This window comes from Rhododendron vialii, chromosome 6a, assembly GCF_030253575.1.
Source record: "Rhododendron vialii isolate Sample 1 chromosome 6a, ASM3025357v1".
In the NCBI taxonomy this organism is placed as follows: Eukaryota; Viridiplantae; Streptophyta; class Magnoliopsida; order Ericales; family Ericaceae; genus Rhododendron; species Rhododendron vialii.
Window position 1 is genome coordinate 24,238,325 of NC_080562.1, and position 21,759 is coordinate 24,260,083.

Genomic DNA, 21,759 nt, shown 5'->3' on the forward strand with positions numbered 1-21,759 from the left:
TCATCTCGACAATGAACGGCTCTTAATCGTTAGTTGCCGAGATGAGATCCGAGCCGTCAAATGCACGATCCAACGACTCGAAGTCCACAATACGGTGTTGTACACCTCACTGCAGAGCACTAACCCGAAGTCAAATAGGGTGAGTTCTCCTAAACTTAAAAAAAATTAAGTTGGTTTTGTCCTAATCGCATTTGTTAGTTTTGAGCCAAATTTTTGTGGATTATTGATTCATCTTGATAAAAGGAATCGGGAAAGTAAAATTTTTTTACCAAAGTATTCTGAGAAATAACTACTTTTTAGTTGCTAAAAAATGGTTATTTTTCAAAATGCTTGGATAAAAATAAAAAAAAATTGGGTAAAAAAATTTTACTTTCCCAATTCCTTGATTATCCAAAAAAGTGGGATGCAAAACTAACAAATACAAAAAAAATTCAAATAGGGACAAAACAACTTAATTTTTTTTAAGTTTAGGAGAATTCACCCTAGAATCATTCTCCGTTTGTTTAGACCTAAAATATTTTCACTAAAACATTTTACATAATTTTCGGTGATTGATTGTTGAAAATACCAGAAAATGATTTATTTTTTGGAAAATCTCTTACATCTTCAACCTAAAACGACTTATCCTCGAAACACCGGTAAGTTATTTTTTGCCGTAAATTAACTTGTCCTCGAAAAATTGATAAGTTATTTTCTAGCCGTAAAACGACTTAATCTTAAACCCGATAAGTTATTTTCCAAGATATTGGACGGGGGTTGTGCCGCGAATGATTTTGTCTCATTCCCTCATGGCAATGTGTGAATGCAATTGCGAAATTTTCTTCACGTCTCTCCAAGACTTTTCTCCAAACAAACCCAAACTTTTTTTGAAGGGGAGATCATCCCACACATATTAAACAATAACAAAATTACAACCACAACAACAAAAACAAAATACAAGGAAAGCGCTCGTCTCTAGTAAGAGAGAGAAAGCTCTCGAGAGTTACTCACACTTTGATATTACGGTAGACCAATTAGATGAGCTATTGATTTGTAAGAATAAAATTGAAACTCAACCTAACACCGAAAAATAATTGAAAAACTTGTGTTTTCTTGTAAAATGTTTTACATGAAAATTATTTTCAGTTGTAAAATATTTTATGCCCAACAAAATGGAGCCTAAGTTTTCCGATGGAAGAGCAAATCAGTTGTAAAATATTTTCCCATATAAAAATGTCTTTTGAGACAAAAAATTTCATTACCGATTACTTATATTGGTGACGAAACAAGATTTTTTTCACCAGGTAACTTTCGGAGACAACCTATATAGATGGCAAAACTAATTTCGTCACCTATATACTATTGGCAACAAAAAACATGCATTATGTGACGATTTCAATTCGTCTCCAAAGACCAAATTTTTAGTCCTCTCTCTCTCCAATGTAGAATAAAAGATGAAGATAGATGACAAAAAAAGCAACTGTAACTTCCTTAAAAAAAACTTCCTTAATTTTTTGTTTTGGTAATTTATTCATTCCTCTTAAATTTTTGTGGATTCACGTTGTTTTTTTTGAATTAATCATTCTGATGAGAGGAGATTGAAAAGTAAAAAATTACGATCAAAAGAAAAAATATCACTAAAGACAGAAGAAATTTGAAACAAGTGATCTTTTTGTCTTTAGTGTCGTTCTATTCGAACTTTTTTCAACTTAGGTTCATATTTGAAACAAGTGATCTTTTTGTCTTTAGTGTCGTTCTATTCGAACTTTTTTCAACTTAGGTTCATATTTTTATTGTTTTCTAATTCCTCCCCCAAGAATTATGACGAAAATCCAAACAACAAATTACGAAAAGTAAATAATCCCAAAAAGTACAAGGATAAAAAATTAGGAAGAATGAGTATGAATAGATATCTACTTAACTACTTTTTTTTTAGCATTTCAATGTAATTTTTGTGGGCCAATCGTAAATAAAAGTAAATGTTTCGAATATATATCTCTATATCAAATAGAAGAGATCTAAATCTCATATTGTCAACAAACTTGTCTAACAGTTAAGTAGAATTGCTGAGATCATGAAAATGATCTCTACTACTCCCTCCGTCCCTTTTTAAATATCCCGTTTCGTAACTCCAACTTATTAAGAAAACATCATCATTACACATTTCACATCAACTTTTATCTCCATTTTGCCTATTTGCCCTCTATGGGGTACTCACTAATTTTTCAAAATGAAATCTACTTTTAGGGGCAAAATGAAAAATATACCAATTTTTACCTACTAACTTTATAAAATGGACACTTATTAAGAGACAACCCAAAATAGAATATTGAACTTTAAAAAGTGGACGGAGGGAGTATGTTTTATTTAATTTCTAATCATCAATCTGACACCATGAATAGATGACTTACATATATGAATGACTTGCTAAATTAAGCTTTTGTTACCCTTTTTTTTGGCTATAAATTCTTCGAATAAATGGCATGAATTGAACATGGTTATTCGCACTGTGCGTCAACCAACAGAGCTTTGGGGATGCCTGGACATGGGTCACCACCAAAAATTTGGTATGATTGAGGAATGGAACATTTCGTCTTCCCTAGACAAGCCTGGCAAAAAATTGTTTTATGAGAATAATATGAATATATAAGCAATAATAAAGGAATGATGCAAAACCAAATCAGACATATATCTTTAGATAAGTCAATATTGTAGCACTCCTGATACAAAACATAGTTTATTTAGCACGAATGGAACTTTTGTTGCTAGACAAAATAGTAGAGTAAATAACAATTTGGATTCTTATACTAATATTCCAGTGTCAATTATGTTATGAGATATATAGGGAACTCCCTCCTCCTCCCAATATGTTTTGAACGTCGGAAACCAGAGTGCACCACAAAAGAGAATGGGTGAACGGTCACTACTTTGATGGCGGATCTAGTGGTATTGAGCCGTGATTTCATAAGTAAATTTATTTAGTAACATTTATGGATATTAAATGAAAAATTACTAATTAATTAACTTAGATTTGAAATTAAAATAATGTAATTCTGTGAGTTTTAAAACCAAAACACACTCATTGAGTTTTCATAGTTTATTTTACACATACATTAGTCCCGCATCGGGAGAATGAAGGAAAAAGGGTGAAATCACTTCTTTATAGACGGACAAACCTCGGTAGAGAAACTAAATCTCGGATGTTAGTGGTGTAAAAAGTGCCACTTGGGCCGCCAAGATGTTATGTGCCCTTGCAAGATTGCAGAAGTATCGAGAATTTATATATATATATATATATATATATATATATATATATATATATATATATATATATATATTGCGGCGGTTTTGGGAACACTCAAAAACATTTAAAAAAACATCCAAAATTTCATTCTCATAGTTTTTGATTGAATTTTTATGATTTGAACTGTTCAATGTATGCAGAATGTGATTTTAAAGGTGCCCGCGAGAAATTAGAAAAAAAAAGACCGAAAAATGCTTGATTTGAGCAGTTTTTATTTGAATCGTTAAATAAAAAACTATTCGAAACTGTTCGGATCAAGCCCTTTTCAGTTATTTTTTTTGCTGATTTCTCACAAGTACCGTTCAAATCACGTTTTGATCGCATTGAGCGGCTCGGATCATCAAAATTTAATCGGAAACTATGAGGTATTTTTTTGGGTGTTCCTAAAACTGCCTCATATATATATATATATATATATATATATATATATATATATAGAATCACCGGTTTTATGGATCCCGTTCAATTTGCCGGTTCATTTTACTTCTATATAAGCCAAGCCGCTCTAGAGGAATGACCTATCGACAACTTGAATTGGCCGGTCTGATTTGGGTTTTAAAACATTGCATCCTCCTCTATAGTTTCAAGAGAGAGGGATGAAAATGTGGAGCGAAGCTCGAACCATTGGTAAAATAGTTTGCTATTGATTTTTTTTTAAATTAGGGTAAAAATCACTTACACTCCCTCATCTATCATTTTTTATCATTTACACCTAATCATCTATAAAATACATCACTTAAACCCCCCTCATCTATGAAAAACGACTAAGAGCATATACATCATTCTATGTAAAATACATTTTTAGCTATTTTGAAGAAGAAAAACTCAAAAAGGGAGGTGCACCAGATTAGGTAAAGTGGTATCTATTTTACCTTTGTCTACAATGGACCCGGGGATCCAGCGGCTCGGGCCGCACTGTCGGAACTGCAGGGCGCCAAAACTACGTCGTTTTGGCGCCAAAAGGGGATGCCACCAAAGCCAAACCGAGCCAAGTAATAAACCAACCTTAGTGCTGAGAAAAAAAATTATGTGTTCCAAATTTCAATCTGTTTGAATCGGTGGAAAAATTTTATTTTTCTAATCATTTTATTATAAAGGGTCATAATTAAATTTTGACTCTAGGGCTCTCGTTGATTAGCCCTAAGAAAGTCGTAGAATCAAATATCTCTTAGGGCTAATCAAAAGAGAGCCAAAGAGTCAAAATTTAATTATGACCATTTAGAATAAAATGATCAAAAAACTAAAATTTTTCCACCAGTTCAAACGGATTGAAATTGGGAAAACTTTTTTTTAACCATATTTTTTAATATATAAATTGTCTAAAAAGGTTAAAAAATTAAGTGTTCTTAATTTCAATCCGTTTGAACCGGTGAAAAGATTTTAGTTTTCTAATCATTTTATCCTAAATGGTCAAAATTAATTATGACCCTAGAGTTAGTTTTCTAATTAACGAGAGCCCTAGAGTCAAAATTTAATTATGACCCTTTATAATAAAATGATCAGAAAAATAAAATTTTTCCACCGATTCAAACGGATTGAAATTTGGAACACATAATTTTTTTTCTCAGCACTAAGGTTGGTTTATTACTTGGCTCGGTTTGGCTTTGGTGCCAAAACGATCGTAGTTTTGGCGCCCTGCAGTTCCAGCAGTGCGGCCCGAGCCGCTGGATCCCCGAGTCGGTCTAGAATGCTTCGGTACTAGGAGTATTAGCTAAGACCTGTTCACAAGTATTGAATTAAATACTAGTATTATTTTTAGAGAAAAAAACTGTAATAGTCTTTGTAGTTAAGTGTTCGTGTCAATTTGGTCCCTGTAGTTATAATTGGCTCGATTTACACTCTGTACTTTCCATTTTGTTTCAATTCGGTCCAATTACTAACTTCCGTTAGTCCTTTAAATAGCAAAATCATATGGCCCCCTTTTATGGGGTTAAAATAGACTCGTTCGGCTAAATAAGCCAACTGGCTTATTTTTTTATCCTTATTGAATTTTTTTTTGTATTTGTTAGTTTTTCGTCAATTTTTTTGATGTTATTGCATTTTCATGATAAGAGGATTCTAAAAAGTACAAAATTATGATCGAAATTCAATTTTTTTTGAATAAAGACGAAAAAATTGGCTTATTGGCTTATTTTTGTCTTTATTCAAAAAAATTAGGTTTCAATCGTAATTTTTTACTTTTTAGATTACTCTTGTTATGACGATGCAATAATTCCCAAAAAAAATGACGAAAAACTAACAAATATGAAAAAAATTTGAATAAAGATAAAAAAATAAGCCAGTTGGCTTATTTAGTTGAATAGGGTTACTCATTCCCCTCTTGCCCTAATATACCTCTGAACCAAAACACAGCTCATTCTTCCATTCTCCACTGATAAGGAGGCACTTAGGAAGAAATTTGGTTATAATTTTCTACAAAAAGTTGCCATCGAATTCAGCATTTTCATGATCAGCCATGAGGCATCATAACTACTGATATTGTCTGCATGTTTAACTTGTGGACAAATACTGAGATGTCTTATTTTTCTGCATAGTACTGAAAATGCATATAGAACCATGTCCAAAAGTTAGAATATTATATAAACTCAGTTCCAAATTTACCATGTCATAACCTAATACATAGACATAACAAACCACTCAATTAGGTTACAATAAATCTAACTTAACAACCCAAGTAGTTACAAAAAATAGTGCCCTGTCATTCCATTCAATTTCCTACACTTGGTCCATGCACTGATTCCTGATTAGGAATGTTGAAAAATAAGCCTAAGCCAATCTTTTCATCTTTATTAAAAAAAAAAATCGATAATAATTTTTTACTTTTTAGATGCTTCTCGTCATGACGATGCAATAACCCCCAAAAAAATTGACGAAAAACTAACAAATACAAAAAAAAAATTTAATTAAGGACAAAAAATAAGGAAGTTGGCTTATTCAGCCAAACAAGTCTGTTTTAACCCCCAAAAAGGGAGCCATATGATTTTGCTATTTAAAGGACTAACGGCGGACTAACGGAAGTTAGTAATTGGACCGAATTGAAACAAAATGGAAAGTACAGAGTGTAAATCGAGCCAATTATAACTACAGGGACCAAATTGACACGAACACTTAACTACAAGGACTATTACAGTTTTTTTCCCTTATTTTTACTTTTAGCTGTCTCTCTCCTCTCTCCCAGCTCCAACCCAGCACACGTAGTTCAAGAGAACCCAGCAAAATGAGTATTTTAATAAAGTGTATGTAAAATGAATAATATTGATATAGTGGTGATACTAAATAATAGCAAAATTTATACTCTTCACAAGTATTTTTAGCTTATATTTTAGCTAAACTGATGTAATTGCTCTAAAGGACTAGAAGCAGGGAAATTACGTGTTTGCCCTTTTATTAAGTTAGGGCATTTTGGCGGTGTCCCAAACCTCGGATCGCGATATCCCTCCTCACCCATCTTTCTCTCTCCCGACGTTCGAAGAGCAATCATAGTTCCATTCGAAGGATTTGACGAAGTTAAAGGACCGAAACCTCACAGGTAAAAACCCCTTTGTCGATCTTCAGCTGATATACGGTTTATATAGGAGGTCAAGGCAGGGTAGTCAAGGAAGGGTCATCACTGGTACCCAAGGCTCCTCTACCGAGTCTATTTATATTGATTAGCAGTACTAGGCCAACTGTTTTCAACCATTAATCTGTTAGTTTTTTTTTTTTGTATGGTTGAATAGCTATTATGTTGGCTTTTGGTTTTAGACTTGCAAAGTTGCACTGTTGGTATGTTGGCTTGTGGAAGTGCAGCAAGTGTTTCATAGTGAATTGTTTAGAATTGTTGGTTTGTGTGTTTGGAACTGTTGGCTTACTGGTACAGCAAGTGCAATTTGGTTTCTACCGAGTTTTTGAAGTTTAAGAGTTAAGTGAAATCTTTTGGGTGCAAATATTTGATTAGTCAAAGTGAGAAAGAGAACTTAGGAAGCAGTTTGATGATGTGTGGTAGAAATAATTATAAGTCTTTCTTTTGTGTTCTTTTTTTGGTTATAATGCATCAGTTTTTCTGTCAAAATCAATGTTAATTTCAAATTTTGAGTCTGAGTTAAAAAGTTAACATACATGGTCTGGGATGAATTCAATCAGTTTACTACTTCTTTTCTCCCTTCTACTTTTTCCGGTTGTTTAAGTATTCTTTAATTAAACCAGTTTAAGAGTTAAAAAAAAGTATCGCACAACTACACTATAAAAGGTTTTTTTGAGCCAGCCTTTGTGTGCGTGTACATTTTTCTATTTCCAAAGGTTTAGAAACAAAAAAAGTGAACACAATTATGCACTTTACACTATTACACTAGAGGTTGGGGCACACACGATGCGTGTGCAAATTGAATTTTAATAAAGTTTGATCAAATAACAAATGGGAAGCATTTGTGCACATTTTGATCGAATTTTGCCATTTTCTGCCAAAATTTGAGTTGCACACACATCGCTTGTGCCCGACCTCTAGTAGTGATAATACTGTCAAAAGGCTATATTTCCCGATGTTGCTCCATCGGAGCTTTGTGCACTCGGTATGTCCGTTTTTAGTATCCGTATTTTTTCCCTGATAACCACCAAGAAACACCATTTCCTTAACATGCTCCAAGGCAAAGTTAAATCTGACAAATGAGATGAAATCTTACCTTCTCCACGATGGCTCTTGAATTAGATGAGTGACAGCTCCCGATAGCATAACTTCCACAATCACCACAAGGGGTTCCAAGGCTTGCAAAAATAATCCCCGAAATTTTCGTTTTTCTTGGACAATAAAGTTGAACTTTTGGCCTCTTGCCTCGATACTTTTTGTACTTCTTACTAAAGGGGTAGTGTCCCTTCCATGATGTGACTGAAGGTGGATGACTATCAGACACATGCCCACATACTTTTGTGATCCTAGTGGTGCCAATGACAATGTCAAGAGGGTTTCCATATTCTTCATCCAGTAAAACTAATAGATTGCCTACAGGTTTAAGAAAAGATCGTGGTACATTGTACCTAACAACATAAAAGGTGACTCACTATTAGTAGAATTAAGGTGTGCAAACATTAAAAAATAAAAAATATATCGTAGTATCTAATGCATCCGTCCTTTTCATCCGTTTGACACGGAGTCAATTGGTTAAGAAAATAGTAGCTTACTATAAAAAAAAGTTTGTAAAGGTACTTTGTAAAAGTAGTTACCATGTCTGTGTAGGATTCCCTGCAGGTTCAGTGAATGATACCCAATATCTCCCTATACTTTGGCCGTTAACCCAAGCTTCACCTTTCCCCATGGAGCCAAGGTATAATACCACGGGGTCAGTACCTCCTGGCGCATCAAATTTAGTCTGTTAAAATATCAATGAACCACATGATTGATCAGTTCATATTACAAGTTCAACGTCATTGTGTTGAATAGTAGAAGCATCTTAGGCACATTTATCTCAATTATAACCTATTCTGTTAAACAGTATTTTTTGTTGAACACGTAATAGAATAGGGTTATCATGTACAAATATCATACTTTTTCTACGCACCAAACAAGAATAAAAGTGCATGTGCCTTGGTAAACATCTTCATCAAATAGAGTAACTTTTATTGGACATCTTGAAAGCATTATAACTAATGAAAAAAGAAGTTATGATCAACAGATACATTTCAAGTTCAGTGCTTTCTCTCACTGTTGATCTTGACATTTTACAGGGACATTATATTTTGATGAGGGGACCAAGGGATTAGAATAGTACCACTCGACCAAATCCCTTTGCAATTATGGAAAAGTATTGAAGTAGTTATTTACGGTTAGTGAATTTTGAACAACTTTGTTCAGGTTTGTGTATCATTTCATTTGCAAACTAAGTTTCTTAAGTTCCACTGATGCAGTAGGATTTAGGGGTATTGTTGTCATTTTAGTGTCTTTAGTGTGTGTAGGATTTTGAGTCTATAAATAGGTGTCTTGTGCCCTCATTAGTTAGTTTTTGATATATTGATAATAGATATTTGAGAGCTTTTGCTCCTTGTATTCCCCTTTGAGGGATTTATCACTCTTATGCAATCTATCCTTGATTTGGTTTGCATCATTTGGTTTCAGAGCTTCTAGGCTCGATCCCCACCGTTCATCTCGCCGGAGACTTCACCGGAAACCTAAACCTCGCCGGAAACCTCACCGGAAACCTAAAACGGAGCCGGAAAATCTCGCCGGAGCCCCCAAATCACTCCAAATCCTCAGATCTATCCAACCCAACACCCTATACTTCGATTTCGACCCTATTTAGCCCTGAATCGAACCCAAAACCCTTAGGATCTGACCTGTTCGAACTTGAATCGGCCATTTCGGCACTGTTCAAGCTCGATCTACCCATTTCGGAGCTGTTTCGGAGCTGCTACAGTGATTCCGAGTCTGCTACAGTGATTTCGGAACTGTTCGGACCTGTTTGAACAAGACCCAGCCTTGTTCGAGCTCAAATCTGCAATTTCGGAACTCAAATCGAAGTTTCAAACCCAGATCTGCCTGTTTCGGACCATTTCGGAGCTGCTATAGTGATTCCGAGTCTACTACAGTGATTTCGGACCAGCTACAGTGATTTCGAGCACAGTGATTTCGAGACTGCTACAGTGATTTCGGAGCTTGCTACAGTGATTTCAAGTCAGATCCGTGGATTTTGAGAGTTTTCGGACTGATTTTTGCTGATTTCGGACAAGATCTAAGGTGGGTAAGTGTCGATTCCTTATTTTCTTTGCTGGGTTGTTGCTAGATTGCTCCGTAGCTGTCGATTCGAGTATGATTATTGGTGATTACGTGTTTTTGGGTTTGTTCTGTTGAAATTGGTGGCTGAGTTGATTGGGTTTTCATTATTTGGGGTGGATTTACTTGTTTGGAGTTGAATTTGGGTATTGTAATGGCTTATCGGGCTAGAGGTAAAAGAGGAGGTAGAGGTAGAGGCTTTGTGGTGAATAATGGTGATGGAATTGATAACTTTGGCAGCCAAAATCATTATAGGAATGAGATTGAAGAGTTGAGTACACAAATTGCACCCTTAAACGGCTGAGTTGATTGGGTTTTCATTATTTGGGGTGGATTTACTTGTTTGGAGTTGAATTTGGGTATTGTAATGGCTTATCGGGCTAGAGGTAAAAGAGGAGGTAGAGGTAGAGGCTTTGCGGTGAATAATGGTGATGGAATTGATAACTTTGGCAGCCAAAATCATTATAGGAATGAGATTGAAGAGTTGAGTACACAAATTGCAACCTTAAACGATAGGGTGCAATTGTTGATGTTGAAAAGACAAGTTGCTACCATGATTAAGAAGGTACATCGTTTACTACCTCGTGGAGGTATTGATAATTCTTATAGTCAATTTAAATCTAGTTTTAACTACAAGGAGGAGAGCAACATTGATGTTGGCCTTCTTGAATCTTATGGAAAGTTTAATCCAAACGAGATTGAGGAGGATGTGAGCCTCAATTCGGATGAGTTTGAAGGGGGAATGGAACTCGATTATTTCGATGATTTTCCTATCTTCGATCAATATCCTAGTGAAGACCTTGAAGGTGTTCTTCAAGATGATTGCGCCTTTGAGATTGAAGATGAGTTTGGAGATTTCTCCATCTTTGACGAGTCTCCAAACGAAGATGTTGGAGGTGAATTCGAAAGAGTTCTCATGTTTGACGAGTCTTCAAAGGGGGATATTGACGTGGAAGACGTTCCCATCTATGATGAGTATCCAAGTGAGGATATTGATGGTGATGAAGATGGACTTGAGAACGTTGGAAGCTCCAATGAAGAACAAGAAATGCCCATTCTTATTAGCAATGAACCTCGCTTCTTGCAATGGGATGATAGCAAACAAGTACAAGAAGAAGGGCATGGAGCGAATGTTGCATTGTGTGTGCTACCCAAGACAAATGAGACTGCTTTCGAAGTCCCAATGAGTCTAGAGGACTTCATAGAGCCAAAATTTGATGATTGTTCTCCAAACATGTCTCTTGGATTGTCTTTGGTCCAAGATGTGCAAGTTTGTGATGTTGTGGTGCCCGAGCAACTTCTAAAGTGGCCGAGAGAGAGAAGAAACGACTTGGGACATCTTGAAGATCCTTTGGGAATGGTGTTCACTCAAGAAAGTCTGGGGTATGATCTTGGACAAGTGGTGAAGTTGAATTTTCTCTTTGCGAATGTTGATGATTCTTGTGACGTTTTAGAACCAAGTGTAGTCACCTATGTTGAGGAAGTGTTGAGCCTTAAGAGGCATGGCAAATGGGTGATTTCTAGGCACATAAGCAAGGACGCAGGGAATGTACACAAATGGAAACTTGTATTAAAGATGGGTTATTGCATGATCGTGGCATGGATCCAGAATTGCAGCCGCATGCCTACTTTGGAGCTGCATAATAAATACTTCTAAAGTTCTATGTTTTCCTTGATTTAGTTGTCTTGAGTCCTTTTGTCCAACTTGAGGACAAGTTGTTTTCTTTAGAGGGGGTGTATGATGCAGTAGGATTTAGGGGTATTGTTGTCATTTTAGTGTCTTTAGTGTGTGTAGGATTTTGAGTCTATAAATAGGTGTCTTGTGCCCTCATTAGTTAGTTTTTGATATATTGATAATAGATATTTGAGAGCTTTTGCTCCTTGTATTCCCCTTTGAGGGATTTATCACTCTTATGCAATCTATCCTTGATTTGGTTTGCATCATCCACTTTGAGTACTTGCCTATCTAATCATTGTTGTAGTCAAATTAGAAGGGAATACATATATAAGAAACCAAAAGTAGAAGTTAAATTCTTGTAATTTTCAGCAAAAGTTCTTTCTTACCTTGTACCATAAGGGTGGCTGAGTTGAAGAGCTTAATGTACTCCATTGAACTTTGCTCAGTCCATTGTCTGTGTAAACTTGTAGTTTCTCTCCGAGCAATCCAACCTTCATGATTTTATTTGTGAGATTATAATTAATTTACTTCCTTTAGTGACAGTTGTTTACCATAAGAGATTCAAACCTAGCATATGAAGGTTGGAAAATAGAAAATTGGAGCAGGTATTCAATGTTGATTGAAAATGTTTACTATAAATAGGGGCCTTGAAAGCACAAAATAATGTGAAATGGTGGGGTAGTGGCCGCGAGGCCATGAAGTGCCTCGCCCCTAAGTAGTAAGGAGGCATTCGCCGCCTCAATGCACCTCTTGCCATAGTTAATTATCTTGAGGACTTCAGTTGCAATTCACAAGATGAAAGTACTATTTGATATTAATATTTCCAAGCATAAAGATTCGTGGAACAATTAGCTAAATGAGTGAAAGCAAAGCAGGAGTAAGCATTTTGGTGGTTAGAAGTTGATCACCTGGTAGCCCCATGAATAATTAGTGAAATCTATAATATCTTGATTCAATAAGATCCTCACTCTGCGTAATCCAGCTGTTCTATGTTCAAGAAATGGCCCTGAATCCTTCAGATGAGAGAAGAAAGTAACCAGACCAAATTTATATGAAGGCAATGAAATCAGATTAAATTAAATTTTGTTCATAAATAACATCATCTGGTAGGCATAAACAACATTATCCTGGTATGGTCATAGAGTTACTTCAGGGTTGTTGTGGGGCTAGATTAGGGAGGAGGAGCAAGATAAGGCTCTGCTTTCCCGTGCTTGATGTGGCATACTCGGAGAAGCCAAATAGGATAATACACTGTGATGGTGCAGACAGCTATTTGTATAGACTTACAAGCCTTTTGCAGTAGTTTGTATGGTTGGGAGCCCAATGAATGGAACCCTACTTGCGATCATTTCCTTGATTAGATAGATCCTTTTTTTTTGTGTGGCTCTGTATAGGTTCTTATAGATATTTGGGCTCTTTTTTTTTTTTTGTATGGGTGACATTCCCTTGGTGCCTTTTTTTTTTTTTTTTTTTTGTGTTCTATTAGCATTTACTTTCTAAAACAAAAAATAGAGTTGACAAATCAGAGTTCACGTGAATATTTTGGCATGTTGCATCCAACCACTTACGGTATAATCTCTATATTATACCCTCATTTCTTTGTGAGCTGTACTGGTATTTTGTCTAGCAAGGTTATATACTTTTTACCGTGGAGAAGTATTTAGTTCCTGAAGTTGCTTCGTTTTAATAATGCAATATAACATTCATGAGTGTATGAAGATTGAGATTGAATACCGGTAATCCAACCATCACGCTCAGTAAGGAGACATTGTTGATTCCGTTGTTCAAGGAAACTTTGGTCTCCAGGGTAATACTTGAAGTAGGAGTTCCATGGGCTGATCCTAAAGAACAAATCAGAAGTCCAGCAGGTAAGTATGCCTCATAAAAAAATAAGTGAAATAGCTGGTGAAAGTGATGACTGTGACTCTGACAAACGTAACCTAGAAAGTACTGCGTAAATGAATAGTAGAAGGGAGATGATTAGATAAGACAAGATCAATTTCTCTAGTGGATGAGCACGTGTAATTTGTTAGATGTTAGATGATAACGGTTGTTCAGCTCAAATTAAATAGAAGACATTGAATTGGTTGGGAATTTTTTATTTCCTTGAAACAAGTTTTCTTGTTTGAAATGCATGATGGCTGTTCTTATATCAGTTAAATATCTGTCCAGTTTCAGGCGGGTATAATTTGCTAAACTGTTGCAAATTACATGTTTGAATGTGTTCACCAATTTAAGAAACAAGGGGAACACTTGATTGTTGAAAGCAGAGCAGAGAGCCTACCTACGAGTAGTCCGTTGACAAATACATGCAAAACGTGTGCAAGAGAGGTCACATTGAGCATAGGCTGATCATCAGAAGAAGAATTTCGCTGAAACCTGCCCATACACATCATAGAACAGTTTACTTGATCACAGTATTCTTTTAGCAACTATTTATTTGACAAGACAAAGTCATTGTCATTTGTCTCTCATATGATGAACTACGGCATGGATGCATAAAACTATGAGGTGATGTTATATATAAAAAAAAAAACCCTACCATATAGCACGGAGGCAAGAGGGAAGAAAGATGCATAGTGTGAGAGTTTAGGGAAAGTTAATTGAATTTCATAACTTTATTCTCTGTAGCAATTTTTTACTCGAGGTTAAATTATAATCTGAGAAGCTATATAGAATAATTCGTAGTTTACCGGAACGTGTACCACAGATAATCAGATGCATCTTTTGTGGTATTCATTTGCTCCAATAATGTATCCGACCTCAATGAGGTATCACCAAAATTGGGGACAGCCTCTGTAAATTGTTTCCATCTTTTGGCTGTATTTAACTTGGTGACTGGTACTGTTGATCTGTTATTGTATTGTGTGGTTACCTGTTCAGAAGAACAAATTGCAAAAATATACCTCCAGTGACAATACATATTGTCTTCTCTGTTTTAGTAGGTTCAAGATAGAGGTTGACAGTCTTAGAAAACATGCCTTGGCAGTATTGAAGGCTACGTTCTTGCAGTCAGGGAAGATGCTGATCGAACTCGGAGGTAATCCATATGTTACATTTTGAAACACAACCAATGTGTCCGTTTTGCTGTCATTGTTCATCAGGAAGGCTGCACATCCTCCCGATTTTGTTTGAAAGACAACAGCCGGGATTTTAAATAATTGACCGATGTCATACATTATAGTTTAAACCATGTTTAATCTTGAGAAAGGAAGATCACTGGTGAAGAAGATGACGACGATCGAGTTCCATTTTAGAGCTATTTTTAATCGTGAAAGGAAGTCAATGGTAAAGAAAACAAAGTCGAGTTACAATTTATTATGCTCTTACCTCTTGTTGTTCACCCAAACATGATGAAGTTGGTGTTCCCCGAAGTAAAGGCTCTGAACATAGTTTTATTGCAGCATGTAAATCTTTCAGATGACCCCACTTTGGTTGCTGAATTAAGCCTAAATTTATCAATTTTTGGGATCAATTTTTGTTTAGAAAGTATAATAGCAGGGTTAGACATAGAATTTGACGTACCATACTCATCAAGAGGAGCTAGACCATAATAACTTGTTGGTACATAAGCAGAGGCTGTTCTCCCAAAATTTGTTCCTCCATGATACTGGGAAAAAATGTGTAGTCAGTTAGGCTCCGTTTGTTTCAACGTAAAATGTTTTTCGGTATAAAATGTTTTTCACGAAAATCAAATTTGCAAAAAAGAAAATTTTTGTTTGTGTTTTGGGGTGTTTGGCTGATAGGGGAAAAGAATTTTTCAGAAGAATGTTGCATCGCTCAAAACCATCAAAATAGGGGTTTTATATGTGATTAGGGGTTTGATTTTGACGTTAGAGTTCTTGAACATTGCAATCATATTGGGAACAAAAAGGTTGGGGCCTTAATGTAAGAGACGAGGCTATGAATGAAAAGGATAATTGAGCACGTGGAATGAAACAAAAAACAACTTGTGCCCTTTCCAAGAGGAAGACATTTTCATCCATATGATCCAAAATATTTTACCTGTCTTTTTTCCAACCAAACACTGAAAAATAGATAAACATTTTACAAGAAAACATTTTATGTCAAAACAAATGGAGCCTAAACCTAAAACCCTAGTCCACCATTGCACCAAATCATGTAAGTTATAGAAGCTTGTGAAATTAGTAGTTTCGAGCTTGAAGACATTAAACCTTAGTCCCATATTCTTGATCCCTAGCTTGTGGAAATTGCAATTTGTTAAGGACACATTTAATGAGTGCATTTAGGCTCCGTTTACAATGTAAAATGTTTTATTTTTCAAAAAACAAACTTTGAACCTTTTTTTTCCGATGTTTGGTTGGCATTTGGAAAACATTTTCCAAAACAATGGCAGATTGCTGGTTTAGAAATGTTTTAATCAAGTAAGCTCTCTCTCGTTTTGGATCTCTAATATGATTTGGGAGAAGAATGGAATGGAATACATGGTTTCGGGAAATGTCGGACTATCGGGGGGTGAAATGCAAAATTATCTTACAGCCAAAATTAGAGGAAAACAATCACTCCGTCGGTGCAAAATGTTTTACCTTGAAAATATTTTCACTCATTTTTATAGCCAAACAGAAAATGAGTAAAATATTTTTTGCGTCCAAAAAACGAAGCCTTAAATTCAAATATAAAGGCATTAATTTCATTGTTGCTCCTTTATTCTCGCTTGCGAATGCAATTTGATCTTGTTACTTATAAGGGACATGCATACAAACTTCAACATTTTCTACTTTGGGACAATCCAAAATAGAAAGATGGACCAAATAGTAAGAGGTTATGATCATTACCATGTAGTAATTGACAAAGCTCCCATACTTCTTTGAAATGAATAAGGCAACTTGATAGGCAATGTCCTCAGGTGACCTCGTTCTTGTATTCTTACCATATAGTTGATAGCTTCACGGGAAAACAACAGTGGGAAGAACATTATAAGATCGATAGATATTGTTAATCTATAAATTTGTGTTCTTAATTTCATCTGCACAAATAGTTTCAGAAACATGCTTGTACAATGTGTTGTGAATCCTGTGGACGAGATATTTGAATACATGCTTGAATAATTTGCAGTCTCAGATTCAATGTTCAATCTACCTCAAGGAGATTTTTCTTTGCAAGTAGTACATTTGTACAATTGAAACCTTGAAAGTTTCATAGGTGTACTTACAATGTTGTCCAGTTCTCACTCCATATGGATGGCTTATTCGGCGAGTTTGGTCCCACAAATGTTTGTCCGCATTTCATCCCATTGCACGTATTGATCTACAAATTGAAAATAATTAAATAAATTCAATATATATGATGTTCCAAGTCACCCGGAAAAGCATGTGAGAGAAAAACAAATGGGAGTTGAAAAATCTTTCATGGGATAGCTTTGAAACAGTTTTTGAAGAACAGTTATCTTGTTCCACTTCTACAGACTCTTGCAAGGTATTGAAGGTGAAGTTCACTGACCACAGGATTAGGAGCATCATCTTGCTTGCACATAGTCCAAGGCACGCCAGTTTTTAGTCCCACGGCCATTTTTGCTGCCCAACGAACGTAAGGCGGTCCTCTCTCGTGAAATGCCCTTTCTATATTTTGGTACTCGTTCTCAATCTGCATGTTTGAAGTATATAGTTATTGCGTAACATGAATTTAAAAAAAAAACATATTGCCTAAGTCGATATTGTTTTTGTTTCGTTTTCTGTTTTTAGTGGAAAAGCTTGTTTGAGTTACTGTTTTGGATAATATTGTCCCGAAATTCGTAGAAAAATTCTAGAAACAACCCATATGCACTTTTCAAAAAACATCAAAAAAGATGTTTCGAATTTGTTTACAACTTTTTTCTTCTGAAGACAGTCAAAACAATACAAAGTAGACTAGAAATTTAGACTTTAAAGCATATGCTTAACCTGTGACAGTATGATTGGCCCTCCTTGGGAAGCATATAGCCCTTCAGATTTCATCATGTTCACGATCATCGTCGTGAAGTTTTGCATGTAAAACTGCCATTATAATGAGTACATGCATTGAAATGTGCATTCCCACGGCTTTCTTAATCTCATAGTGTATGTGCATATAGAGTCATATTTTAGAAGTGAGCAAAACCTTGAAGGGTTCATTGTCTGATCGATATACTATACCCGGTATGTCATGTAGCCAAAATGGCAGACCTCTGCAATAGCACGCCAAAATATTAATTTCAATCTTTTGAAAGTTAACTTATAGATTCGAATGTTAATGCTATTTACCCATAGCTCCATTCACTTTCCACGTAGGGTCCGATCCTGAGACTTGCATAGAGGCCTTGTGCTTGAATTTGTTTGATGAAACTTACAATGTCACGTCTTCCACTGAAATCATACTGAAATGTGACCAGGAAGAAAATGAGCTTTCCCACACATTTTTTTAAAGGGAGGGAGAGAGATTACGGCCGTCAACCTGTCCGCGTCGGGGCTCATGGAGATTCCAAAACACGTAGGTTTGTATGACATCTAGTCCTCCTCTTTTGGCTTTGCTGATCAAAGATGGCCACATCTGCAATTAGATAGCGCGCATGATTTTTTAGACCAACTATTTTGTTTTTGTGTGTTCGTTAGGTTCTTTCCACAATCACGTGATGGGCTCATGAAGAATTCTTTTTAAAGAATGCATATGTCAATAATATATTCCTTGCTGTGAACCAAACAACACGGCCACCCCTGAGTTTTTTTGGGGTTCCAAGTGAACTGCAAAGAAGGGAGTTTTTTATGTTCTTTACGTGAAATGTAAAGAAAACACAAATCGATCAAGTGTGTCTATCCATACGCGGTTAACTTCATTCTTGGTATGAATGATCTAATTCGTATTACGTCAAAGATAGATGATTTCGATTGGCAAAAAAACCCTCAGGCGGGGCTCGTTTAGTGCTCTATAACCACTTAAAGGTCTCCGACCGCATTAAATGTCTTTCAATCATGTGATTGCCGATATCGACTAATCTCCGATTTTGGTGACGATGCTATGATTGGGAAGACGTGAAATTCTAACGATTCAAATCGAGCATTACATTTACCTTTACTATATCTATACTTTTGATCTACTTGATAGTCAAATAAGTCTTATGTTGCACTCATTGTTGCTGTAGCCACACGATCGTGAGACAATCATGACGATGGAGACCATTCATTTTGTTGCCCTTGTTGAATTGATTCTCATAAATTTGCAGCTCGATCAGGTTTAGAAAATCCCTTTATCAAGACATGTACTCATTAGAAGAATAGTATTTTTTTTTCCGATTAATTGTCTAATGAAAGCGATCAATTATAATTTCGGTAAGAATGATCTAACCCATAAGAAGCTTAAGATAGATGGTTCTGATCGCGCAAAAATACCTCATGGCCCAATGTGCTAAAAGACTTTAATGCTTCTAGATACAGTAAAAGTCTTCCGATCATGTCGTTGTTAATATTGAATGATCTTCAATTTCGGTGACAATGCTATAAGCAGTAAGACGTGAAATGCTGATGGTTCAAATCGAGCATTATAAAAACATCAATGGCGATAAAGCTTAGAGTTTGTATGCAATAATGGCACAATTAGGGCCCACTAAATATTTCCCCCTAAATCCTCAAATCAGACAATTGCCGACTAAGTAAAGTAAGCTTAGAGTCGGTGAAGAGTAATTTTTTGTGCCAATTCAAAATTCCATGAAAATTTCCTGAAAATGTTGGTGGGGTTTTTGGAAATCACCGACTAATTATTGTTGGCAATTGGTACTCTAAATCAAAACGACAACTTATTGTTGTCTAGTAAGTTTGCGTTTTGAAATTTTGGATTCAGGTTGTTTAGTAATGAATGGATTATTGTTGGAATTTCAATATTAAAAACAGTGGGTTGGTTGCGCCTCATAGTCTTTACATGGTTTCGTCAGCATAGCACACAAGCAGCAATAAGAGCAGTAGTACTTAAGATAAGAGGAACGGAGGGCCTTGACATGTCCTGTTCCGTTCCATCATCATTGTTGAAAAAATGGGAAAAGAAAACAGCTAGTTCAGCTCGTTATATAGACTTCTAATTGGTTAAAAGTTGGCAACAAGATTAGTTTGGTCGCTGTAGTTTGGGAGAACGTTTACCGACCAAATGATTAGTCGCAGTTGGACACAAATTGCCGATTAATTAAATTAATTTGCCGATTAAAAAATTTAGGCGGTTAATTGTCCTAATTTACCAACTAAATACATTCCAACTAAAAAATTTAGTCAGTTAATTTTGGTAATTTGCCGACTATATTGTTGGTCGGCAATTCTACTTTTTCTTGTAGTGGTTGGAGCTATAATTTGATTTGAACATTTTGATGAGTATAAGGCATTGAAGGTGTGTGTACTTGTTTTCGAGGTTAACTTTGAGTGATTTTTCACGTACATGCATGCATGCCTTGTGATTTCTTTATATCTAGATATATGTGTTGGAATTCACTTTTATGACTAGTTTTAAAAACTTATTCACACCAATTGGTGCTCTTGCTGTCAATATTTGAATATGTGCTCTTGCTCACTCACCAAAAATTCCAAATGACTCAAGCCATTGACATCTCTCCCACCCAAAGGGCGCATTATTTTTCCTGTTAGATGTTAAGGGCGAAGTCTCGCTTTTTTTTAATAAGGGGGAAGTCTTTTATGTTGCACAAGCCTGTTTTAATAAAAAGAAATTCGAAAGACATACGCATACGTGGTAATGTGGATGGTGTATGCCAAATCAATTTAGCTGGAGAGAGAGAGAGAGAGAGAGAGAGAGCGCATACATCAGGAGTGCTTCGAGGGTAGTGAATGGATCCAGAAAATAGAATCTTTGGCTGCCCATTGATTATCAGCGATCTTCTGTCATACGTAACCTCTCCTCCACGGCAGCCGCCGATCACCGCCAGTAAGGCAAACCACCACCACCACATCCCTGCTTAACGACCAATACAATATATATCTCCTCTCTCTCTCTCTCTCTCTCTCTCTCTCTCTCTCTCTCTCTCTCTCTGGTAAATCCCAGCTGGATTTTGGTGGACTAGGTGAAAGAATATCACGCAATTATATAGCTCCTCTCTCTCTCTCTCTCTCTCTCTCTCTCTCTCTCTCTCTCTCTCTCTACACATACATATATATGTATGTACATGCCGGCCAAGATAGAAAGATTTCCTCTTGGTGTTTCTCCATTTCAAAGTTCAGCTCTATTCCATGATATTGACACGTATGCATATAATGCAACTTTAGGTAGAATATTAATTGTCAAACATTTACTTACAAGAAACCTTTGAAATACTATGTTAGTAAAAACTTACAAATTCATGCAATAAGATTTGGGTAGTAAATTGCAGTTGACAAATATATATATGAATGCAACGAAATTGGAAATATGTTGATGAATGGTATATCTTTTAGATGGTAGCAATCCTTCTGGCATGTACACTTGCATATAAGAGGGGAGGAGAGAGATGTGAAATGGGAGGAGAGAGAAAGAGAGGGCATAGTGTTGCAGGTCAACAACTGGGGTCAGTTGGGTGGGATGGTTGGCCGGCTGTCGTGGGCCGTTGGACGGTTGTTTTAGTGTGATGAGAAGCGAAGAAGAAACGGATTTTAGAGGCAAGGATGGTTTTGGACTAAATTATATACTCCGGCCGTTTTACATTGCTTTCTCCCACGAAATGATGTGAGATTTTATTAAGATATAAAAATAAAGTACTCGATCTTGTGGTTCATTTTTTGGATCTACTTGCACCAAATTAAAGTACTTCATAGATTCTTTAATTTGGTGTAAAATAGTTTCAAAAACCATGCACAACGATATTTCGTTTCTTGATGATTTGATCTCACAATTGTACATGTTGTATGGGGCCAGCAATTTGGAATGGTGGGAGTATTTGAAATATAGTTGGTACTACTATTAGTGTTCAGAAATTTTTTGTTTTGGATAAAAATTTTGGTTCAGTCGATTGAAAAAACAAGAAAAATATGGACTTGAACTAAAAAAATTCAGAAAATATGACCAAAAAGACTATTGTAGAGATTCGTATTTAAAATTCATTATTTTTAGGGAAAATTT

General features: G+C 35.8%; 1 protein-coding gene and 2 long non-coding RNA genes across 3 annotated transcripts; 2 read left to right on the forward strand and 1 right to left on the reverse strand.

Moving 5' to 3' along the window:
* Window positions 1–1,197: 1,197 nt before the first annotated feature.
* LOC131329108 (beta-galactosidase 16) lies at window positions 1,198–21,735 on the reverse strand. Its single transcript, XM_058362186.1, has 19 exons — window positions 20,471–21,735; window positions 18,130–18,225; window positions 17,940–18,052; window positions 17,797–17,863; window positions 17,601–17,693; window positions 17,161–17,304; window positions 16,874–16,968; window positions 16,497–16,605; window positions 15,226–15,310; window positions 15,030–15,149; window positions 14,682–14,845; window positions 14,394–14,575; window positions 13,985–14,079; window positions 13,435–13,541; window positions 12,609–12,713; window positions 12,087–12,191; window positions 8,480–8,625; window positions 7,942–8,293; window positions 1,198–2,588 (listed from the first exon to the last, which is right to left on the reverse strand). Exons 1-19 carry the CDS (start codon window positions 20,615–20,617, stop codon window positions 2,478–2,480), a joined length of 2,436 nt encoding a protein of 811 aa, XP_058218169.1. The 5' UTR covers window positions 20,618–21,735; the 3' UTR covers window positions 1,198–2,477.
* LOC131329110 (uncharacterized) lies at window positions 8,634–15,173 on the forward strand. The gene is made up of 2 exons (XR_009200631.1): window positions 8,634–9,078; window positions 14,643–15,173. It is a non-coding gene; the product is annotated as an uncharacterized LOC131329110 (long non-coding RNA).
* On the forward strand, window positions 17,117–18,911 carry LOC131329109 (uncharacterized). The gene is made up of 3 exons (XR_009200630.1): window positions 17,117–17,247; window positions 18,068–18,169; window positions 18,288–18,911. It is a non-coding gene; the product is annotated as an uncharacterized LOC131329109 (long non-coding RNA).
* Window positions 21,736–21,759: the final 24 nt, after the last annotated feature.

Excerpts from the sequence above, each read along its gene's own strand:
- LOC131329108 (XM_058362186.1), bottom strand. The coding sequence starts at position 20,617 with ATGTGGTGGTGGTGGTTTGCCTTACTGGCGGTGATCGGCGGCTGCCGT. Across the intron at positions 18,226-20,470 it reads ACCCTCGAAGCACTCCTGAT|ATGTGGCCATCTTTGATCAG; the intron begins GTATGCGCTCTC and ends ATCTAATTGCAG. Across the intron at positions 14,576-14,681 it reads TAGCCTTCAATACTGCCAAG|GTAACCACACAATACAATAA; the intron begins GCATGTTTTCTA and ends TCTTCTGAACAG.